Here is a 24,429-nt window from a genome sequence, read left to right as displayed (position 1 = left end):
GCTGGCTGCGTGCGGCGGCAACACGCAGCAGAGCGTCCCGACGCTGCACGTACAGTGAGGGAAAGAGAGGGCAAGAAACCTACTCCACTCCCGGCCGCGGTGAGTGGGGAACTCTATGCTGGAGCGAACCATTGCGTGAGGAAGGGGGGAATTGTGAGGAGGAGGAGGGCTATAGGGCGTTTGGTCCTGAAGGTAAATAATGAAGGGACGATAGAGGGGAAAGAGACCGATGCTGGGATGAAGAGAAGGCCTAAACCGGTATTTTGTGAACTGGTGTTGCCAACTTCCCCCCAGCCTCTTACATTGGTACAGTCCAGCCTGAAGGCGCCTAGGGGAGTAACCAGTGGGGTGCTGAGCGGGACCCGGGAACGGCTCCCTGCGGCCTGGGGGAGGGACTGGCGCAGAGCAGAAGGGGGCTGGGGGACGGTGGGCGCTGCCTCTTTGCTAGTGTCACCGAAAGGGCCCGCTCTGGCCCTGCTGGGGCGGGTAAAGCGGTGCTGCTTAGCCAGGCGGCCGGGACCCCCTGAGGGGCCGCCAGCAGGCTTCAGGGGGGCGCCAAGCCGGGCAGCGTTAGCCTCGCTGGGGCTCAGGGCAGAAAGCTGACGCCCCACCCCATGAAGCTGAAGCCCGGGTCCCTGAGCCCTGCCACCCGCGGCTGAAGCCAAAGCCTGAGCAACTTAGCTTTGTGGGGGCCCAGGCAATTGCCCTGCTTCTTACCCCAATGCCGGCCCAGGCCTTTTTATGCAGAAAACCAGTTGTTGTGGCACAGCTGGGCCACAGAGCGTTTATAGCATGTTGGGGGGAGGGGGGCTCATACCATAACATAAGAACAGCCGTACCGGGTCAGACCAAAGGTCCATCTAGCCCAGTATCCTGTCTACCGACAGTGGCCAATGCCAGGTGCCCCAGAGGGAGTGGACCTAACAGGCAATGATCAAGTGATCTCTCTCCTGCCATCCATCTCCATCCTCTGACAGACAGAGGCTAGGGACACCATTCCTTACCCATCCTGGCTAATAGCCATTAATGGACTTAACCACCATGAATTTATCCAGTTCTCTTTTAAACTCTGTTATAGTCCTAGCCTTCCCAACCTCCTCAGGTAAGGAGTTCCACAAGTTGTGACTGCACTGCATGAAGAACTTCCTTGTATTTGTTTTAAACCTGCGGCCTATTAATTTCATTTGGTGACCCCCTAGTTCTTGTATTATGGGAATAAGTAAATAACTTTTCCTTATCCACTTTCTCCACATCACTCATGATTTTATATACCTCTATCATATCCCCCCTTAGTCTCCTCTTTTCCAAGCTGAAGAGTCCTAGCCTCTTTAATCTTTCCTCATATGGAACCCGTTCCAAACCCCTAATCATTTTAGTTGCCCTTCTCTGAACCTTTTCTAGTGCCAGTATATCTTTTTTGAGATGAGGAGACCACATCTGTACGCAGTATTCGAGATGTGGGCATACCATCAATTTATATAAAGGCAATAATATATTCTCTATCCTCTTTTTAATGATGCCTAACATCCTGTTTGCTTTTTTGACCGCCTCTGCACACTGCGTGGACATCTTCAGAGAACTATCCACAATGACTCCAAGATTTTTTCCTGACTTGTAGCTAAATTAGCCCCCCCATCATATTGTATGTATAGTTGGGGTTATTTTTTCCAATGTGAATTACTTTACATTTATCCACATTAAATTTCATTTGCCATTTTGTTGCCCAATCACTTAGTTTACTCAGAAAGTAAAAGGTTGAGAGCCCCTGCTGTAAAGGCCCCCACGCTCTCCTGCGCCCAGTGGCCTCTCTAGCTCCAGCCAAGCTGGGCAGCTTCCCAGGGTGGCCACTTTGGCCCGACTTCCCCTCAGTCCTGGCAGAACTTGGGCCAGGCCAACTCCAAGCAGTGCTGTGCCCATGTGCACCAGGTCCAATGCTACTCATTCAAATGTAGGGTTGCCAACCCTCCAGGATTGTCCTCCAGGAATTAAAGATTGATTTTAAATTAAAGATGTCATGTGAGGAAGTCTCCAGGAATTCATCCAACCAAAGTTGGCAACCCTAATCAAATTACCTCCTGTCATAGAAAAGTAGGCCCTCACCTGCCTACGGGTCTCCGTGCAGACAGGGTAATGGGTACTCCTGGTGCCTAGAGAGACTCCCATCATAGAGAAGCATCCAAGAATCAGCTTCCTGCAAACTTAAAAATGGGGATTCCTCATCTTGCCCTGAGCCCAGGGGCTCATGGTTCGGCCCTGTGGACCTTGCTGCTTGCACTGGTGGAGGGTCCCTGTGCAGGGCCTCCTTTTCCTGTTTTCTCCAGGTTGGGGACCATAAGGCTAGCAGATTCCCGATTCCCTAGAAACAGAGGTTCTTGCAACCTCCCCGCGTGGATAAAATTACACCCACTTGAAGTCCTACTTCCACTGCGGGTCCCAAGAACTATTTCGTGGGCCAGCTCTGAAGAGTTCAGTATAAATGAAAGTGAGGACTTTTTTTTTTTTTTGGAAACATTAAAACTGAATGCATATATTTAAGCTTTTAAAACACTCTCTAGTGCTGTGGTTCTCTTATTGTGGCCCATGAGCCAACAGTAGTCTGCAGAGCACATCCTGGAAACATTTTGAGAACCAAGCACTGGGGGAACAAGAGGGGAGATAGTGCATGAAAGAAGCTCACTTATTAAATGAGCCACAGAATAAAAAAAGTCAGAATCATTACTCTATGGCAGGGGTCAGCAACCTTTCAGAAGTGATGTGCCGAGTGTTCATTTATTCATTCTAATTTAAGGTTTTGCGTGCCAGTAATACATTAACGTTTTGAGAAGGTCTCTTTCTATGAGTCTATAATATATAACTATTGTTGTATGTAAAGTAAATAAGGTTTTTAAAATGTTTAAGAAGCTTCATTTACAATTAAATTAAAATGCAGATCCCCCTGGACCGGTGGCCAGGGCCTGGGCAGTGTGAGTGCTACTGAAAATCAGCTTGCGTGCCGCCTTCGGCACGCATGCCATAGGTTGCCTACCCCTGCTCTATGGCATTAATATTTATACCTATTCTTATGTTTGGAAACTGTTCCAGTGTTAGGAAATCTACTTATTTCTCTTCATGCATTCAGTTGCCTTCGGCTTAGAGCCAAGAAGCGAATAAGGTGCATCAATCTATACTTTACTTCATGTTCACATTCTCATATTTTATATGCCTCTATTATATAAGTAAGGTCATACAAGGATACTTAAGATTTTATTCCCTGGGATAAATTTGCCACATAGCATTAAAACTCTCTTCTCTGATTGTGATAACTATTAAGAACCAAACAAACTAGGAGGGGGTGTGGAAAGTTAAAAGCCAAGAAAACAAGCCCATGCCATTTTTGAATTGGTAGCAAAGTTAAATTGATATTGCCCTTGACTGCTTATGACCACTGTATGTTTTCAGTGTCAGGAGAGGTTTAAAAATATTTGAAGCAATAAAATTCCTTCCCCTATAATAGCCTGAATAAGGATTTTTCTCTTCAGTGTTTCACTTTTATTAGAAAATACAGGGTAGGATGCAGGATCCACATGTGCTACTTAGACTGGACAAACCATCAACAATTCTGAATTGTCAAACTCAAAATTATTTGTAGGATTAGTCCTGGACTAGATCTTTTCCATTTATTCACATGTAGTGCTGCATCAGTGCTATATTATAGTGTGGCTACTGCTACATGTTGTGGAGAATCAATTCTTGATTCTTTCCATTTGGGTGAATTTATATAGAAAGCCAGTTTTAAAATCTAGGCCATTGATTTACTATTTGAGTTGCATTCTTCTTGCTTTCAGTGTTCCTTATGCTTTCTGGTCAAGGGATTATTCAATACTTAGTGAAAGTTTAAAGCAACCACAGTTTGATCTCAAAGGGCTCAATACCGCATGTGGCCCCTCTTCACTTCCCCTTTTAGAATTCCCACTAAAGTCAATGGGAGTTCCAAGTGCAGAGAGTCTGAGTGACTCAGAAGTGTTGAGTAACACTTGGGTCACATCTGTTTTAAAGCTGAAACTTCTAAAACAGAATTCAAAACCAGGCAAAACTTCCCGTGTTCCAGTTTTCATTACAAACTGGTCACGTAGGTCATTTTCACAAAAAAGTACACAAATTTATTATTGTAGATGAAAACAATGAGAAACTTTTGGGTCAAATTCATCCTTAGAGTAACCCCACTGAAGTCAACAGGGACCATTGATAAAGTCAATGGGGTTACACTAGGGGTGGATTTAGACCTCTGGTTTTGTTTGGCTTTCACCCAGCACTAGGCAGAACTTGGTGGCTTTGAATTTTGCTATAAATTTGGAGACTGGCTGAAAACAAAAAAAATTGAAGGAGTGAGACCTTTCAAAGGTGAAAACCCAGCTGAGTTGCCAGCTGAATGCATTGTTTTTACCCAGCTGATGCAGCCACGTACAGTGTAGCTATTCTACAATGTTTGTAATGCAAAAGATTAGATGGGAGAACCTAAATCAGTTTGATTTTTATGAGAAGAAAGATAGGAAGTGAATGCTGGATTTTGAGATTTTAATATTATTGGGGAATGCCATCTTCTCAGTCGTCCCAAGAATCCTTGATCTCTTCTCTTCTCACAGACTCACAGGAGCTAACTGTTACAGCTGTTGTCCCTTTTGGAAATTATGAGCCCAATTCGACCCTTGTGTAAATCCAGGGGCTTTACTTCAATATGCTTACACCAGGGATTAATTTGTTTTAGTGACTTAGTTACCATGGATAGCTGTGAAATGGAGTGAATGATTGCATGTCACATCTACCAGCTGGAGAGAAATTGTGGGTTGCCACTTAGCTAAGTGTTATCACCGAGCTCTAAAATAAAAAGCTTGATACACAGTTCTTGCATTTTTTAAATGAACAATAGCCCGAGAGTGGTATTAAAAATACAATGGTACAAGAAGCCGTCACATTCAACCTGGATAGAAACAATGTTGTATAGGTTGTTGAAATAAATTATTTATTTCCATTATAGACATCTGATCAATTTTGATCCAATAGACTATCAAATAATTTATCATATTCAGAACTCCTTGCCAGTAGCAAACAGTCAAATAGCTGATGATGTGAAAGAGAAGCTATGCTGCTCTTAAATGTAAACATTATATTTGACAATATCAAAGCTGCTGTTTAAACTGTTTCCTATAGAGTTATATTTTTCCCCCAAATAAATATAGTGTCAGCATCAAATCAAGTGTTTGTGCAATATTAATGAGCATCCAGGTTAAAAAGGATGTAGAAGAAGAGATCCATTATTAAAGTTTCTATTTCCTCTTATTAAAATACTACTTAACACCTTTCCTTTCTTAAAATCCTAGGTACATGCTAATAGAGTTGATACTTAAAGTCAGTGGATGATCTTTGACTTGATAAGGATGGACAGAAGTAAACAGATTTACAGCTAAATTATGGCTGTCTTAACACAGGTGCATTGTGGGGAGTAGGAAGATGCAGAGCATCTTCTCCCTCCAAGCATGTTACCCAGGAGGCCTTTGTAATTTGGCTGCTTGCATTTGAGAGGCCTCGCTCATCACTGCACCTCTTCCCTAGCCCCTAGTGTGGCTCAGGCTCTATGCAATAGGGGCAATACAAAGACAGGGTTTTTACATGTATTTATGTAAAACACATCATCTAAATTCCATGGCATTCTACACATGGCAAAACACTGAAGGTTTCACTATGTTATTTAATGTTGGACCTTAGGGTCAACTGTACTAAACCCTCAAAGGAATCTGTATTTGTTTTTGAAAGATATATTCTTAGGTTTTAAGATCTACAAGATTATTTGTTTTAATTGTCAACAAAAAAGTTTACATTTTCAGCATCCAGTAATTCATTAACTACTCAAGGTTTCTTTGCAGTTTTGGTTTCAGAGAGGTAGCGGTGTTAGTCTGTATCGGCAAAAACAATGAGGAGTCCTTGTGGCACCTTAGAGACTAACGAATTTATTTGGGCATAAGCTTTCGTGGGCTAAAACCCACTTCATCAGATGCATGGAGTGAAAAATACAGTAAGTAGTGTGTACACACACACACACACACACACACACACACACACACAGATGGGAGTTGCAGTTTTGGATACAATGGACCGTCTCATGCCCCTGATCTGCCCGCTGATAACAATGGAAGTTTGCATACTGATCAAAGGCATGATATGGCCCAATATCTCTGTCTTACAAGATTGTTTTCAAAACTGCTAGTCACAGCACCCAACAAACACTTTCTTGAAACTGCAGGCTGACACATTTGGTGCATCTCCAAAGACACAACAACACAGAATCAGATCAGGTCTGGCCTGCAACTCAACATTTCACTAGTGATTTTTATATACATACATATATACACACCTTTGACCTTTTCCTGGTTCTTTTTTTGTGAACACCACCTGAGATTTGTATTGCTATTATAAAGTTCAGCCAAAACAATAAGGGGCCAAAAACTTTGAAAACACATGCCCGTAGTTAACCTTTATAGGCCACATTCTGCAAAGAAATAAATGGTGTGTAAGTTAAACAGTGGTTGTAACTATCCCAAAAGGTGTGTTAGTGGTACAGTGGTGTTACCTCCTTCCACTTGGCATACAGTGGGTGTGCAAAACACTTCTGACTTACATACCAAGGAGACAAGTAGCAGTTAAGTAGCAACTAACAAACAGGAAGTGTAAGATAAGGTAGGGTCCCCTTACCTCACCCACCTAGTCAGAGTAAGCAGTTACATGACCTTTTATTGGACCAACTTCTGTTGGTAAAAGAGACAAGCTCATGTTCAGCTATGTGTAGCTGGAAAGCTTGTCTCTTTTACCAACAGAAGTTGGTCCAATAAAAGATATTACCTCACCCACCTTGCCTCTCTAATATCCTGGAATCAACATGGTTATAACAACACTACAAACAATTATATTACACTCTCCTGTTAGTGGTATTCCTGGTATTTCTCTCTATCCACTCAGTGTATAACAAATATACTTTGCACATCCACTGAATGCTACATCAGTGCAAGTTACATTACTTGACCACTCCCTCTTAGTTTTTGACCAAATTACACCCATCATTAAGAGACTTTCATAAGTGTTGGACCCTCTTACATTTGAGACTAGATTCTGGGATGATTTACAGTGGTGTAAATTCACTTTAACTCTTGACATCATGGAGTTACTTCAGATTTACATTGGTGTTTCTCAAATCAGAATCCAGCCATAGTTTGGATTTTGGTGTATTTGTTCTTATAATTGCTCTGGGAAGTGGGAGGGCTTCCTTGGGCTGGTCTACACTCAGTGTGGGGGGGAGGAGAAATTGATCTAAGATACCCAACTTCAGCTACGTGACTAGCGTAGCGGAAGTCGAAGTATCTAAGATCGAATTACCTAGGGTCCGCACGGCGCGAGATCGACGGCCGCGGCTCCTCCGTCAACTGCGCTACCGCCACTCGCTCCAGTGGAGTTCCAGAGTCGATGGTGAGTGCATTCGGGGATCGATATATCGTGTCTTAACGAGACGTGATATATCGATCCCGGATAAATCGATTGCTACCCGCCGATACGGCGGGTAGTGAAGACATACCCTTAGTATAGTATCTACTTCCTCTTTTGTGCATCTCTGCAGGAGCTGGGTACAATCTGGCTGTTACTGTTAGAAGCTGTTGCTTAAGATGAATAGTGGGAGCTGCTGGTTAATGACCATTTTTTAAAATCTGGCCAGTGACTTTTACAGGACACCCATATTACTACCTTCCTCTGCCTGATTCATTGCATATGTCAACACGCAGCCTACTTCTACTCCAACAATGCATAAACAAGGAAATCAGTAGAACAGTGTTAACTCCAACTCCATGGGAAACAGAAAGGAGAAAAAATTCAATGTTTGTTACATGAAAAAAGAATCAGTGGGAAGAAGAATTGGTTTGTAAACAGCTAAGAGATTTCCAAACTTGGGAGTACACTCCCAAGTGTACAATGTGCAAAAAAAATAGCTGGCAGGGCCAGATTATAGCATATCTACTAAACGTACATGCCTACGTCCCAGCTTCTGGAGTCACATGATGAAATTAGACAACTTCTCCCTCCTCCTCCCTGCCTCCCCCCACCGCCCCTCCTCCCTCTCCTTCCCTCCCAAAAAGTACGTTTCTAGCCTTTATGTAACAAAGATAACCTCTGACAACCTGATCCGAGTGTATCTATTACAATGATAGGCCTCCACAGCCTGACAATAGCTCTTGCATGGGTGCCCCCTGCAGCTACGTACAAGCAGAGATGAGGCCATGGGGCCACAACACAGGGGCTCCCATCTGGGATGAGCCTATGGCTCTGGATTGCCTTAATGCACTATGGGTAACTGGTCTTTTCATGTTCTATGTAAACTAATACAAACTACAGTATAAGAACGGCCATACTGGGTCAGACCAAAGGTCCATCTAGCCCAGTATCCTGTCTTCTGACCGTGGCCAGTGCCAGGTGCTCCAGAGGGAATGAACAGAACAGGTAATCAAGTGATTCATCCCCTGTTGCCCATTTCCAGCTTCTGGCAAACAGAGGCTAGGGACACCGTCAGTGCTTCCATTAACTGAAATGGAACTATTTATGTGCATAAAGCTAAGCATGTATGCAAGTGTTTGCAGAATGGAGGCCTATATTCTCTGTGTTCTTGCGGATGTTTGTTTTCTAGAATCCGCATAAACACATTTAGTGAGACCTTATATGAAAAACTTTTAGTTATGCACAAAGAATCATTTTTCTCTCTAACCAAAGAGAGAATGACTAGTTAAACATTTTACATCTGTTCCTTCCAAATAAATAAATAAATACATAAAAAGTAGTAGTATCTAGTAAGAGCAAGAACATTAGAAAGACTGCATTATGTCTGTATTCCTGAGACTCCCCGACGAGTCATGAAACAAAAAAGTTAGTCTTTAGTTCACAGAAATTGTTAGCATAAAAAGAAAGCACTGGGCAACAGTATCCGAGGGTGAAATTCGGCCTTCTGATTAATGTGTGCAGCTCCCATTGATTTCAGTGAGAGAGTGCTCAGTAAGTGCGTGTTTGAGGGCACAATTTGGCTGTACTGGAAAATTGTTGATAAAGGCTAGTTGACAGTGTAGCTAACATTCATGTGGAGAGCTCAACTACTTCAGATCTCATGGACAAGTGAAAGTAATTCAGAATATCCTCATGCTCTCCAAAATACCAGTCATTGTCACACATGCTGGGAACATACTCACCAGAGTGTAGGTCTCTGACTTCAGGGTAGAGTCAGTCACAGAAACTAGAGCTACCTGGTGGTCAAATGTATCCCGAGATGCTAACAGTTAATGTCTCCCCACTGATAGTGGTTTTTCCATGTATGCATCAGAAGCCTTTGCTTTCACATACTAATTTCGTAGTGTTGCAGCATTTTACATTTGTGGACAGTGAAGTGTCTTTGACAGTTTTGCAACTCAGGGGTTTGGAATTCCTGAAACTGCAGTCTTATTACTGCAGATCTGATCAGCAGTGGATTTGGCTCAGGGAGGTTAATGGCTTGGGGTGAAATGTTGGCCCTGTTCAAGTCAATGGCAAAACTCCCATTGACCTCAGCGGGGCTAGGAATTCAGCCCTGATTTCTAACAGTCCTGAACATCTGCACATTCTGCTCAGTTCAGTGGGCAGCATGGCTGCTTAGCCATTTGAAAATCAGGTCATAATTGACTTGTCAGAGTTCACAGAGGGAGCCGTGGGAGAGCCAGGATTAAAACACAGACGTTTCTAGCTTTTAGTCCAGTGCTCACGCCATGCTACCTCTGTTATCTTTAATTATTGCCACACTGTAATACATCATCAGAAATGGTGTTATGAACATGAGAAACATCTTGCCTTCCACAATATCAATACTTTTTCCATGTGTAGTCTCAAGATGCTTTGCAAAGGTGGGTAAGCATTATTATACCCATTTTACAGAGAGGACTTGGATGAGAGTTTAAGTGACTTGTCCAAAGGAAGACGCAAGAATAGAACCCAGGTGTCCTGGATCCAAAACCCTGATTTAGCAAAGCATTTAGGCAAGTGCTTAACTTTAAGCACATGTATAAATCCTGTTGATGTCAATGAGAGTTAAGCATGTGCTTAAGCTCTTTGCTGAATAGGGATAGGCTTAAATACATGTTTAAATGCGCTGCTGGATTGGGACCTTAGAGAGTAGGCATTTTTCCTTTCTTATATAGAGTGTGAATGTTCCCAGGGGTTGGCAGGTAACCATTGTTTACAGCTATTCCACTTCATTTCACATTACTCAGCAGATCTCAGAGAGGAAATATTTGTAAAACTAATTAAAGATTGTGTGAAAAATGTACATATGTTTGGTGGCCTTTTATAAACCCAAATGTTTACGCATAGGTTTCTTTTCTGTTTTGTTCTTAAGATGACACCAGTTGCACGACAAGAAGTTCTTGGCCTTTACCGCAGGATATTCAGAATAGCCAAAAAATGGCAGTCTGCATCAGGACAGATGGAAGACACTATTAAAGAGAAACAGTACATTATAAATGAAGCCAAAACCTTATTCCAAAAAAACAAAGATGTAAGTGCATCTCTGGCTTTCAGAGTTAATTCGTGATTCATTCTTTGCACCCTGTTTTGTTTCAGTGGTTGGAAAAACATTCACGAGAGAGTTGAGTTCCCAAAATTGTCTCCAGTTTGGAAATTTATAGAAATGTAGGGCTGTAAGGACTGTTACAGATTCAGGGTTAACTGCACCTTTGACCCCTGCCCTGGTTGTCCTTAAGGACACCCAGTTAAAAGGTTTCAGGCTCCCAGCAGTCAGCTCTCTCAGCAGAGAGAACATATAAAAACCAAGCTCCTATACACATGCTAAAAGCTTACCAGAGGTCACCCATCAGTCTTATGGGGTCCTGATAAGTCCTTCCAACCCTTCGGTAAAGGTTGGGAACCCCCCTTGACACAGGGTTCTGTCCACTTACTGAATCAAAAGAAGGCCCAGTGACAATTTATACTCAGCCTTTTTATACAAAAAGGCCTTTCTTTGTCTGTTGGTCTCTGAAAACCCAGTCTGAACCAGTATGTGCAAGCCTCCCCAAGGGTGGTACATCTGGAGGTATTTACAGCCCGAGTGATGCACCTTAATCCTCCCACCCCCATTTTTATTTCTTGGAGGAGCTGTGGTAACCTTCCCCCTAACAACTTAATACAATATGGTCCCCTAGATATTGCATGCAGTGTCAATGTTCATCACAAGGACCTTCAGAAGTCATCTAGTCAAGCCCCCTGCAGGACTAGATGCACACCTAGACCATCCCTGTCAGGTGTTTGTCTAACCTGTTCTTAAAAGCCTCCAGTGATGGGGATTCCACAACTCCCTTGATAATCTATTCCACTACTTAACTATCTATATAGTTAGAAAATGGTTCCTGATATCTAACCTAAATCCCTCTTGTTGTAGATTAAGCCAGTTACTTCTTGTCCTTTAGTGGACATGCAGGTCAGGTCAGTTCACTGTCCTCTTTATAACAGCCCCTAACATATTTGAAGAGAGTTATCAGGTCCCTCCACCCCAGTCTTCTATCAAGACTGAACATACCCAGGTTTTTTTAACCTTTCCTTGTAGATGAGGATTTCTAAACCTTTTAACCTTTCTGTAACTCTCCTCTGGACGCTCCAGTTTGTCCACATCTTTCCTAAAGTGTGGTACCCAAAACTCAACACCGTACTCCATCGGAGGTCACACCAGTGCCAAGTAGAACAATTACCTCCTATGTCTTACATATGGCACTCCAGTTAATACAACCCAGAATGATATTAGCCTTTTTTGCACTGTTGGCTTATATACAATTTGTGATCTTCTATAAACACCCAGATCCTCTTTTGCAGTACTGCTGCATAGCCAGTATTCCCCATTTTGTAGCTGTGCATTTGATTTTGCCTTCCTAAGTGTAATACTTTGCACTCGTCTTTGTTGAATTTCATCATGCAAGATCTTCAACTCCTTATCTGGATATAATGTAATTTAAACCTCCCCAAAGAAGAAATTTTGAATCCCTCTAGTTTTCTTCATTAGTTACTTTAGGAGGTTAGAAGAATCTAGAGACCTTATAAGAAATTGCCAAGGAGGAGGAAAAAAGTTAGCTGCAAATATACTGCCTGTGGAATTGTTGTCTGAAGCAGTTTTGGATCTTTACTGATGCTTTTGTCTAGCTTTCTGAACTGCTTTGATAGCATGTAGAATTCTGTAGCTCCTTCACCTGCTGATTTTGCTGATAATACAGTAATTTTTGGCACTTTCTTTAAAAGGTTTTTTTTCTATAGAAAGTGTGCACAAAGTTTTTAAGCAATACAGTATTTAGAATTTAAAAGCTCTCCTTCCTTGCACAGAGCGCACAAACATGCGGACTTCAATGGTTAGCAATGATGCTTTTTTGCCTTCAACATATTAGAGTCCCATTTTTATGTGGGAATTGATACCACTTGCATTCACTTTCTAGATCTTGTTTACTATTGAACTTTTTACACAACACCTTTATTGACTTCAGATGAAGTTGTACTCATGGAATGATGGCAGGCCATGGCCTAAATGTTTTATATTTTTCTCCAGCTCCTGTATAGATATATGTAAATGGCTCAATTTATTTTTGACCACTAGTGTTCTTTCCATAAGTGTATTAATTTACATGTGCCTCTTCTTTCTACAGATGATACTTAATTAACGTGTTAGAGTAAAAATCTCCTCAGATCCTCACAATAAATCTAAGCTCTGATAGCTTGCTCTTCCTCAAGGCTCCTAGCTCTCAACAGTATGAGTTAAACTGCTGGATGGATCTGAGTGGAATTTTACCTTTAATGACTTCTCTGGACATGAAGATAAGTCAATGCACGCACTGGCTTTCCCAAATTGTTGGGATTGTCCCATGATCTCTGGGAATGGTATGACATGGCAATGAACTGGAGAATCATTCTAGCTATGTTGCTAGGGACAAGGAAATCCCTGTCCTACTTTTAAAAATAAAATAAAACAAAACAAAAAAGTAAATCATGTAGATGTGCATCATTTACACCTGAATTAACAAGTACTAATTTCTGCACTTTCCCTTAGCTAACAGATCCAGAGCTGATTAAACAGTGTATAGAAGAATGCAAGGCAAGAGTAGAAGTCGGACTTCACTATCACATTCCCTACCCAAGACCTGTGAGTGTGAATCCAGACACAATGTCTACACCAGTGTGTATTTAGTCCCTTATTCAGCAAGCAGTGGGTGTTTTAGTTAAGGCAATTTTAACTTCCAGATGAGTGTTCATAAAGCTGGTAATGACAACAAATCTAGTGTGTGCAGTGTAGTTGTAGCCATGTCAGCCCCAGGACATTAGAGAGACAAGGTGGGTGAGGTAATATATTTTATTAGAACCACAGAGGGCTCGTCTACATGTCTGGGAAAGGTACTCTGAGTATCACAACTAAATGCAAGGAAAAGACAAGCCTGGGAGGTTACATTCATAACTCTGCTAGACACTAAAAATCGTGGACTGAATAGAGACACTGGATTTATGGCTTATTACAACAATCAGTAATCCACTAATCTCCTTTTGTTTTATGACTGCAGAGGTGTTAACGGGCCATTCTGCCTTGAGTGGTCCCTTAGAATGTGCACTAAACAATCTGTTCCACCTTGTGACCCTCACAGTACCTTTCCTAGACCGGTGGAAGAGCTCTGTGTGGTTCAAAAGCTTTTCTCTCTCACTAACAGAAGTTGGTCCAATAAAAGATATTACCTCACCCATCTTGTCTGTCTAACAGATCTAGTGGTTCAAATTGTTTCCAGATGAGAGATTAGAAATAGTTGGCCTGTCAACTTTTGAGCAAATGCATAATCATCATCATAGGGTTTTTGTTTGTTTGTTTTTGTAGCCTACACTGTGAATCCTAGTTATATTAGATCAAGTCTGGTTTTGGGGAAGTGTGGGGGGGTGTATCTGTGGGTCCTTTTCCACTCCTCCTCCCACTGTTCTGGAAATGATTCATTAATGAAAGTGACTTCTTTAAACATGGAGGTTGCTTGTTGACTTGTTTAAACATAGGCGTTGTAGCAGAGTCCTGTGTTTTGTTTCCCTGTCCAATGCTGTTTCATTTATTTCAGGTGTGCTGGCCTTCCTTCTTTCCTTTGTCATCCATAGAGACTTCCCCTCTATTCCTATTCATTACATTTCACCTACATAGGTCTCTCTCCTTTCAAGCAGATCCTAATATAACCCTTTTTAGCTGAACCTTGGGAGGGTTTTGAAATTTATATTCTCTAGGGGATCAAACACCTTGCAGGATCCAGCACTAGAAAAGCTGATACATATAGATTAGTGGATCTTTAGAGTGTGTTTAAATTTTAAGAATATTGCTGCTTCACTGAGTGATTTTACTAATATTTGCATTTTAATAGCTATCTTTAAATCTTTCATCCTCTGAGACAAGAATGTCTGGCTATTTAGACCTACCTCTTCCAATCAATATGGGGACGGGGATTAGCTCTATGGTTCCCATTAACAATTTTATACTTACCTATGAGGTACAAAGACTTTCAAAACTAAAAGCTTGTCACCCATTTCTCTGTTTGTAGACTCAGTGACTAATTGAGCTTTTCATATGGTGCATATTATCACTATAGACCGTATCAGCAATAAGGCAGTAAGTAGACTTTGAGTATGTAGCGCTTGGGGTTGGTTTGTTGCTTGCTACGTGGTTAGTAACAAAACATAGCCACCTTTATTGTTTTTACTCAGGAATTTATGGTATATCTTACTTCCTTCTCTGTTGGTTTGTGATCTTATACTTTGGTCCCAACTCTTCTGATAAAACTGTAAGTCTGGATCCTGTAAAACCATTTTACTGGAATATCCTATTCAATACTATTTCAGCAAATGATGTATCATTATAGTTTGATGTTAAACTATAAAACACAATGCTACAAAAGGCTGTAATTTAAAGGACTGGGTTGGGTACACAGCTATTGTATACATAGGGTCCTACCAAATTCTCAGCCATGAAAAACGCATCATAGACAGTGAAATAGAGTCTCCCCTCCCTGTGAAACCTGGTCTTGTGTGTGCTTTTACCCTATACTATATAGATTTCATGAGGAAGACCAGCACTTCTCAGATTGGGAGTCCTGACCCAAAAGCGAATTGCAGGGGGATCGCAAGGTTATTTTATGGGGGTTGTGGTATTGCCACTCTTACTTCTGCACTGCCTTCAGAGCTGGGTGGCCACTGAACGACAGCTGTTGGCCAAGCACCCAGCTCTGAAGGGAGCACCCTGCCAGCAATACCATACCATACCACCCTTACTTCTACGCTGCTGGCGGCAGCTCTGTCTTCAGAGCTGGGGGGGTCAGAGAGTGGTGGCTGCTGACTGAGGGCCCAACTCTGCAGGCAGCAATGCAGAAGTAAGGATGGCAATACCATACCATGCCATCCTTACTTCTACGCTGCTTCTGGTGGTAGCTCTGCCTTCAGACTTGGGCTCCTGGCCTGCAGCAGGTGCCCAGCTCTGAAGGCAGTGCCGCCGCCAGCAGCAGCGCAGAAGGAAGGGTAGCAGTACCACAACCCCTCTTACAATAACTTTGCAACCCCCGCAACAACTCCTTTTTGGGTCAGGATCCCCACAATTACAACACTGTGAAATTTCAGATTTAAATAGCTGAAATAATGAAATTTATGATTTTTTAAAATCATATGACCATGAAATTGACCAAAATAGACTGTGAATTTGGTAAGGCCCTATGTATACAATAAACACGTAGGGCTTGCAAGTTAAATGTAATTGTAATCAACTGGGAAATAGGCTCTTCTGATAGAAATATAAGTAAGTAACCCTGGTGGGTAGGTATCTATTCTCTCCAACATGGGAGGAAATGGTTTCCAAGTGTGAGTGAAAACATTGCAAGGGTCCCGCTATCAGAATGTCTCCTGATCTCTGAGTGGGGGTTCAGTTTATCAGCCTGCACAAGAACTTTTAGCTTTATTTTTGTGTGTGTAGATTCATCTGCCTCCTCTGGGTCTCGCCCCACAACGTGGTCGTGCATTTCGAAACCAAGAAAAGCTGAGGAAGCTTTCCAAGCCGGCCTACTTGAGATCCTACGATGAAGTTTCATAACACACTGTCAAAGTGTGGTGCATATTATCACGAACTGCAGGACAGACGTGTCTCGTGTATGCAACTGTGAATGAAACTGTGTGCTTGATAGTCACTTACACTCTTCCTGATGCCACAAGCCTAGCTGATTCAGCATGTACGATCAATAGGGATGTATGGGAAGTGTCTTGTATTTAAGATTCAACCACTGACATCAATAAAAATAACAGCTTTTAAGGAGTGAGATCCGACATGAAGATTACTTTGTGAAGTCAGGACGAAGCATGGCAGTTCTTAAATTGTATGTGAATTTGTAACGGGGTATAATGGAGATTGGCAAGCGAATTATAAATGCTCAATTGCATTTTTAAATCACTACCCTGCACCAGGGTCATCCCAGGACAATGTCTCTTGAATACAGAGGGAGCTTGGCCACCACACCATCCTGTGTTAGGATGCAGCGTGCACTATTTCCAGCACCTGGCTAGGACTGGTGGATGGTCTGGCCCTGCTCTCCCACCCCTTCCGGAGAGACTAGCGGCACAGTAGGTGCAAGCCTCATGCCATCCTTGCACTCAAGCAGCCCAGGGCTTGTCATTGCACTGGGTTGCTACATCCTGGGGGAGAAGGGAGGAGGGGAAGAGACCTTTTGCCTTCTCCCCACCTTCCCTTTACAAAATGCACAGTAGCTGAACACAATATGGCCCATCACCTGGTTCATTATATTTCTGCAGTGACTGCAGGGCTGTACAATGGCTGGCGTTTACTCTGAATTATGGAAAACATTCTAGTGTCTGTGCTTCCTGCTGAAATTAAATTGTTGCTTATAGAGGGGAAAAAACAAAACCACAGTTCTTTTTTCCCAGAGCCTCACTACAGGGGCAGAGTGAAGGTTATTTGGATTTAATTTAATTTTAATTTAATTGGGCATTTTCCTGCTTTCAAACATTTGAGTCTCTTCCGTTTACTTTAATTCTACATTTCCTGGGCTGCTAATCCATGTTTTCCCAATCATTACTACATTCTTGCAGTGTAGTTAACTCTTAACATACAGCTCAGGGTGCAGATCAGTAACTATCTTGAGAGCTTTTCGTCTGGGAATTTAATTTTGGCTTGTTTTTTGCCTCTTGGGAATATTTATGCCCCATGCAGGAGGGAAGGAGTTCTTCATGCCCTGGGATGTTCTCTCCTCCCCCCACCCCGTGTGCCTTCGTGGCTCTTCAAACTTATGTCTTGCTATTCAGAGGACTGAAGAGTTAGAGGTGTGGAGGCAAATAAGTGGAATCAGAGGCCGGGGAAGGCAGGATTAGCAGAAGGTTCAGTCCTCAAGCCCCACTTCATCCTCCCTTTGCCCAACCAAGTTCTCCTCCTCAACCCTGCATTATCGTTCCTCCCTTCCCGGCTCCTGAAGGGCTATTATAGTAGTAACAGACAGGGCATTTCTCAGGATAATGAAACTGGCTTGGATAGCCTGATTCCTTCCTACTCTCTCTGGCTCTAGTCCATAAAGACAGTTATTCCTCAGTAATTTTAGCTGGGAAATGCCCCACAGCTGGTGCCAAGTATGTAAAAAGCCATTTGCTGCTGGGAACATGTGGGGTGAAAACCTATGACACACAGGGACAGGGGGCAGAACATTACAGAAATGAATCAGAACAGACTGAAATAACATTGTGGGATGGGTTTGTTTCTGAATTTCATCCAACAAAATCAGATTCACATCAATGAGTGTAGCAAAATGCACTGTCCTGAAGTGCCCCTTCATGATGCAGTGGGGTATGGCGGCAGTTCTGCCTCAATTTCCCCTTAGTGTTTCACAACGCCACCTCGCCACCAGTGCCGAACAGGCTGCTGCAGTGACTTGGCCCTATATCTAAGTCCACCCCTTTTGGGAGGGGTATTGCTCCTGTCTTCTCTCCTGCTTCAAGTGCTCTTCTGCACTCCCTGTGGGCTCAGCTTTTGCCCTTCCCAGGCTCTTTTTCATCTCTCCCCTCAGCAGTGACAGATTAGCCACTGGGCCGACAGGGCCCAGGCCAATTGGTGACCTGGAAAAATGGGTACCCCCAAGCCCTGACTCCCCAGCAGGAGCACCAAGTGGGGCGGATAGGGGTGCCAGACAGGGAAACCCCCCATGCCCCAACCCTGGTCCCTGGCAGGAGTGTTGGGTGGGGAAAGTTCCTGCACCCCAACTCCGGTCCTGGCAGAAGTGCAGGGCATGGGGGAAGTCCCAGCACCTGGACCCCAGCTACGGCCCTGGGACTGGAGGAGCTCTAGCTCCCTGCTGTGGCCTCAGGGAGCTCTCCCCCACCATCCTGCTGCCATGGCCCAGGGCCACATCAGGGAGTGAAACAGGGCTGCTCCAGTCTTGGGGCTGCAGTGGGTGGGGACAGAAAGAAGCAAACGAGTTGCAGGGTGGCAGTGTGTGGGGGGGGGTTGGAATGGGGCAGACCATGAGAGGAACAGGGCAGGGCCGTGGGGGAATGGGTAGAATGGAGTGGGGCCACAGGCAGAAGGGGTGGGGAGGAGCCCCCCACTTGCTCTGACCCAGGACCCCCCAAAACCTTGTGCTCTTCTCTCCAGTCAGCCCTTCCCTGCTGGACTTCCTTCCTCTTAGGTCAACCCTGTACAGGCATAGTGAGGGCAGACTAAGCGCCAAAGGCCTTTGGTGCTTAAAGGGGTAGAACACTCTGTTACAAGGGGGAAAACAAATATGTAAAACTGGTTATGTGGAACAAAGTAATATTGATGACTATCCAACTCATTTGACTGAAAGTCCCATAACGCAAACTGAATTATGATCATGAGGTCATTCAGATGTGTTTTAAGATGCTAAATGGTTATGAATTTGGTATTTCCTTTCCAAATACCTGTGACATCTAATGACAGCTAAATCCCCTCTCAGTCAGCATTGGTGCTGGTGTCAGCCTGACCCACATGGCATCACTCTGATTGGAAGGTGAAACTAGCAAACTTCAGTCCAACTGGGAAATTCTAGAATTTCCTTACTGCGATTTTCTCCCTTGGGTAGAGGCAGGCTCTCTATAGCCTCAGGTTTTTAGCTCTTCCCACTTCACTCTGGTCTCAACAGTATCTACCAGGGTCTGATCCAATTCCTATTACAGTCAATGGAATGACTCCCATTGACTTGAACGGTAGCTGGATGGCACTCCAGAACAGAAACAGCTAGATTCATCCCTGACAACTCCTTCAAAGGCAGTATAAGTAGATTTACACCAGGGATAAATTGGTCTCAAGCCTCCAGGTTTGTGGTTTTTCCCTGTATCATAATGATGCCACAGTATTTCTAGCACCGTGATCCCTCACCCCGTTCTCTCAGTTGGCGTGTTGAGACAGCATGAATATGATCTCATTAAAAGAGCTCCAGCCACCCACGTTGCAGTAATACTGCCAGTTACTGAGAACTTATGTTTTCAATAAAGTGCTTTTCAAAACTTGGGTGGTTTGCTTTGTGTCATTTCCCAGGTGCATTTCCCACTCTCTCTGTGGGAGTTTATCAGCCCCCTTTTCCCAGGAGCAGATTTTGTTACTAGAACAGTCTTGCAAGGTGTTGAGTGACCTCAGCTCCCATCAGGCCCTTTGTCCTCTCCAGATTGGACACATATTTTGTAGTTCTAAAGCCCAGAGTTTTCTTTCAAAGTACAATATAGAGTTCTTTGACAAGACATGCATAGACTGGTACAATGTTATTCCTATATAGTGGTGGTTTTCAGCCTGTGGTCTGCAGACCTCTTGGGGTCCACAAACTATGTCTAAGGGGTCTGTGAAAGGTTGTTGTTACCATAGTGGTTTTCAACTGGTGGTCCATGGACCCCTGGGGGTCTGTAAAGTATGACTAAGATTTCCCAAGGGATCTGCATCTCCATTAGAAATTTTTTAGGGGGTCCACCAATGAAAAAAGGTTGAAAAATCACTGCTATAGTCTCCCTTGGACAGCTTCTTCATAAGTTTAATTAAAGCATCCTGAGTTTTCAATAGAGTTTGCACTGCACTGGACACAGCCAATCAGCACACATTGCTTCCTTAATTTTCTGTGACTTCCTTCAAGTAAAGCCTGACGCTTTTCAGTTGATCACTTACCTTCAGGAGATAAATTAGAATAGAAGAGCCCCTGCCAGAGTAATTTGACACGCTTTCAAATAAGGACCTGAATCAGCTGCCTGAATACACTGATGAGTTAACCTGTGGGCACTGCAGTGGCAATTTGTTTGCATGACATTTGCCCTTGAAGGTCCAGTAACATCCTCTACACTAGTCATTCTTTTAACTCCATCACTCCTAGGGCTATAACTTATGACATATGAAACCAAATTCATTCCTTTTGTAAGTGGGTGCTACACCATATAAGCAGATGGTCTTCCACCCACTTACAGTATATGGCCAGTTACATTTTTATGGATGAAGAACTATTAAGCTTCAGTAATGGCCTAATCTGTTCCAGGGAGAGAGTCATAGGTCTGGTCTACACTAACAAGGTAAGTCGATCTAAGTTACACTAGTAAAGTTACGTAGGATATGTAACTTAAGTTGAAATAGTTTATATCGACTTACAGCGGTGTCCACACCCTGCTATATCAATGGGAGATGCTCTCCCATCAGCCTGTTGCGTCTTCACAGACCAACTAAATTGATGCAGCAGGCATTGATCACAGCAGCGCCAATTTATCCTGCAGTGAAGACAAGCCCATAGCAATAAGAGATGGAAGTGACTTATTAGGTCATCTGATCTATTCTCCTGCTAATGAAAGAGTGTTCCCTAAACTACCTTTGTAGAATCAGGGAAAATAAAGGTGATTTCAACACTCCTCTCTGGGACATATTTTTAAAATTGAACTCAACCTAAACTCTAAGTTTGTACTCTCAAATTTTTGGGCACACAATTTTGTACACACATTTTTGTAAAACTTGGATCTGCATTAGGAAATTGGGCAATTTCAAATCACATACCTCCTCTTTGTGACATGCATAAAACTAATGAAGACTTGAACTAAGTGCCAGTGGGACAATCTGCTATGCACAAACTGAAAGTTTACTTTATTTCCATATACCTGTGATTTCACCTGCAAGAATGGTAATGACCGGATTCACTAGCCAAAGACTCCAGCATATTATCCATAGACAAAAGCACCCCATGGAAAGCCAGCCCCATGCAATTTAACATTAGGCACTTCACTTCAGAAAGAACCAATCATTTTCACTTTTGTGCATGGGAATTTAGTCTTTTAGCAGCCCAATCAACAGTTTGGAGAGCAACAATGATGGCAGTTCGTTTCGGAAATGGCCTTTTATGCTGATTAGAAACTGGTAGGTTAGTTTTCAGCTGCTGTCCCTGCCTGGCGTTCAGGAACACTAGCTTGGAAATCATCTCTGCCATTTCTGGTGAAGGCATAACTACTCCTTGAGTTTTCGATAGTGTGCTTCTCATAGTGTGCTTAATTTTCATCAGCTTTGAAATGCAGCCAAGAATCATCACTGGGGCTGGGCATCTGTGTTTTGCAGTAATTACAGGCATTTCTTTGTGGTTTGTTTACTGTGAGTCTGACTGAGAAATAGAAGATCTGGATGTGGTTTGAGGAGTAGTCCCAACACCAAACACATTAGTATTAATCATTAATATTATTACTAGGAACTTGATATATCTGCAGATATTTCTTGTCCTGGCTTAACCACAGAAGTAAATCCTGCCTAACAGTGGTGTTATTTACATTTGCCAAGAAGCCATGCCAAACTGTCATTCTCAATGCAGCTCTAGATAGTGCTGACATAGATAAGTCACAGCTCACAAAAGAAGGATGCAAAGCAGAATTTCAGAATACTGTAGAAAATGTCTCACAGGCAGATATCCCCCCAAGGGGAATTTCATCACCTCCTCCCTAACAGGAAGAGAAACCCAGTGTAAAGTCATCACATGCTTCTTTAGTAACCTAGTAATCACCAACAAAATTAACTCAGCCATTCCCAATCTCTAGTGAAGGGAATGTTGCAAGGGACACAGTCACACACACACCTCTTTAGGGAGTTATTACATAGCCAAACATTTTGGTCACACTTGTATAAAAGTTTACAGAAAACTTTGAAATACATATTGTTCAAAACCAAGTTTAATCTTTTCTAGGAGAGGCCTCCTCCCCCAGATCAACTAAGATCACTATCTATTTAGAATATTAATAGCAGCAAGGAAGTTGTTCACAAGAAATAGCAGCAAAGAAATGCTAGAGCTCACAAGAGAGCTCTCTAGAATTACACTATGGTTAAATTAAATGTATATTAAAAAATTGGATACACAAACACTAAACAAGAAACCTCAAGGAGAAAAGCTACCTGCAATGCTTGTAATGATTTGAAGATTTGTGGTATCAGCCTTAAATCACATATTTAATTTTAATCTTTAAGAACAGATTCACTACTACACTAGAGCATTGGAAAGCAGGCAGAGCATACTGACCAGTTAAGCTGGGTTGAGTTCCTTTGCATCTCCAAAGAAGGAGAAAGTGTCTGAAGCATACTGGCGAATCTGGCTCTTAGTTTGCAATGAACTTACTGATTTGGGTTGTGTTAATGAGACTGGCCCTATCTAAAGGTGGCTGGGGAAGCCCAATCATTGGGTCCCAATGTCTGTGTTTTAAGGGTTGTTGCTGTACTCCATCCAGCCTCATTTCCCCTGGCAGTGTGGCCTTGCTATGCACTGGAGTCACTGCAGTTGTGCCACAGGAAGCATTTCGAGCCCCATACAGCAGGCAACCACAGAATCTAAAGCACAGTGACAGCTGAGCCAACTAATCCATAAATGAGAATTCTCAACACATGGGTCCAGTTTCCCTCATGCTACTGACTTATTACAACCCATAGAATTGTTGCTTGCAAATTACTGTAGAGGAAGGGTAGTGACTGGTTATGTTACCTCTGATATTACAATGTCCCACTAAGCGTTACCTGAGCGATTGACTTAATAGTGTTTGTGGCATATAATCATAACAATTAGGTTATTAATAATAATTATTTTATCTAACGGCAACCTAATTTATTCAAACAACAAGGAGTCTGGTGGAACTTTAAAGACTAACAGATTTATTTGGGCATAAGCTTTCGTGGGTAAAAACCTCACTTCTTCAGATGCATAGAGTGAAAGTTACAGATGCAGGCATTATATACACTGACACATGGAGAGCAGGGAGTTACTTCGCAAGTGGAGAACCAGTGTTGACAGGGCCAATTCAATCAGCGTGGATGTAGTCCACTCCCAAAAATAGATCTGGCATGGTATGGTATTGCCACCTTACTTCTGTGTTGCTGCTGGGGGGTGCGCGGCCTTCAGAGCTGGGCTTCCAGTTAGCAGCCGCCACTCTCCAGCTGCCCAGCTCTGAAGGCAGTGCTGTAGCTAGCAGCAGCACAGAAGTAAGGGTAGCAGTACTGCAATCCCCCCTGCAATAACCTTGCGCCCCTCCCCCCCCAACTCCTTTTTGGGTCAAGACCCCTACAATTACAACACCGTGAAATTTCAGATTTAAATAGCTGAAATCATGAAATTTACGATTTTTAAAATTCTATGACCATGAAATTCACCAAAATGGACTGTGAATTTGGTAATGCCCTAACCATGTTCCTACTTGTGGCTCTATCAACATGTAATAATAATGTACCAAATACCTGTATGCTATACTGTATATAATGCATCAAATGCTTGGATATAATGATACTGCATCAAGTACCTGTGGCTATTTTTATAGAGAACAATATTATACAAAGTGCCCGTTACTCACTTCACTTACCTGTATATATCATATCACACTTAAAATATGTGCATTTTACATCCAAATTATTCTTATAACAGTTAATAAAATGATAGTGGGCAATGTTTTATGCTGTTTGTTATACTCTCTAGGCACAATGGGCAAATTCTTGTGATAAGACGTGGTGAGACTTAATTAGCCAAGACAGCATCATTTAATGATTAGGGCATGAAACTAGGAGCTAGGAACATCTGAGTTATAGCTCCAGTTCTGACATTAACTCACTACCTGGCCTCAATTAAGTCATTTAGGTGCCAAAAGTAGGGCAGCCAAAAAATTAAGAGTCAGAAAATTAGCAAATGCCTTTGAGAATAGTAGCTCTGCTTTCTGAGTTCTGTTCCCCCTAAGTCTAATCCGAGCTTCATGATCTGGAAGCATACAACTCACGAGTCAGCATACCCTCTGGGGACTGGGCATGGCATATCCGGAGCTCCTCCCTTAGCACTTCCTGCCAAACAGCAGTTCTGGCCCAGTGGTGTTGCT

At 42.8% G+C, this 24,429-nt stretch overlaps 1 protein-coding gene across 3 annotated transcripts; it reads left to right on the top strand.

The window, feature by feature from the left end:
• The first annotated feature begins 1 nt into the window (after position 1).
• On the top strand, positions 2 to 16,382 carry LYRM1 (LYR motif containing 1). Of its 3 annotated transcripts, none has more exons than XM_034783510.1 (4): positions 2 to 99; positions 10,430 to 10,588; positions 13,115 to 13,207; positions 16,043 to 16,382. In XM_034783510.1, the coding sequence occupies exons 2-4, from the start codon at positions 10,430 to 10,432 to the stop codon at positions 16,157 to 16,159; spliced, it is 369 nt and encodes a 122-aa protein (XP_034639401.1). In that variant the 5' UTR covers positions 2 to 99; the 3' UTR covers positions 16,160 to 16,382. The 3 variants fall into 3 exon arrangements, with proteins under 3 accessions (XP_034639401.1, XP_034639404.1, XP_034639400.1); XM_034783513.1 differs by having other exon boundaries at positions 46 to 192; XM_034783509.1 differs by lacking the exon at positions 2 to 99 and adding an exon at positions 189 to 258.
• Positions 16,383 to 24,429: the final 8,047 nt, after the last annotated feature.

Source organism: Trachemys scripta, chromosome 10, assembly GCF_013100865.1.
Source record: "Trachemys scripta elegans isolate TJP31775 chromosome 10, CAS_Tse_1.0, whole genome shotgun sequence".
NCBI lineage: Eukaryota > Metazoa > Chordata > Testudines > Emydidae > Trachemys > Trachemys scripta.
The sequence above is the reverse complement of the archived record's forward strand: the minus strand, read 5'-3'. Positions and strand labels throughout refer to the sequence as shown.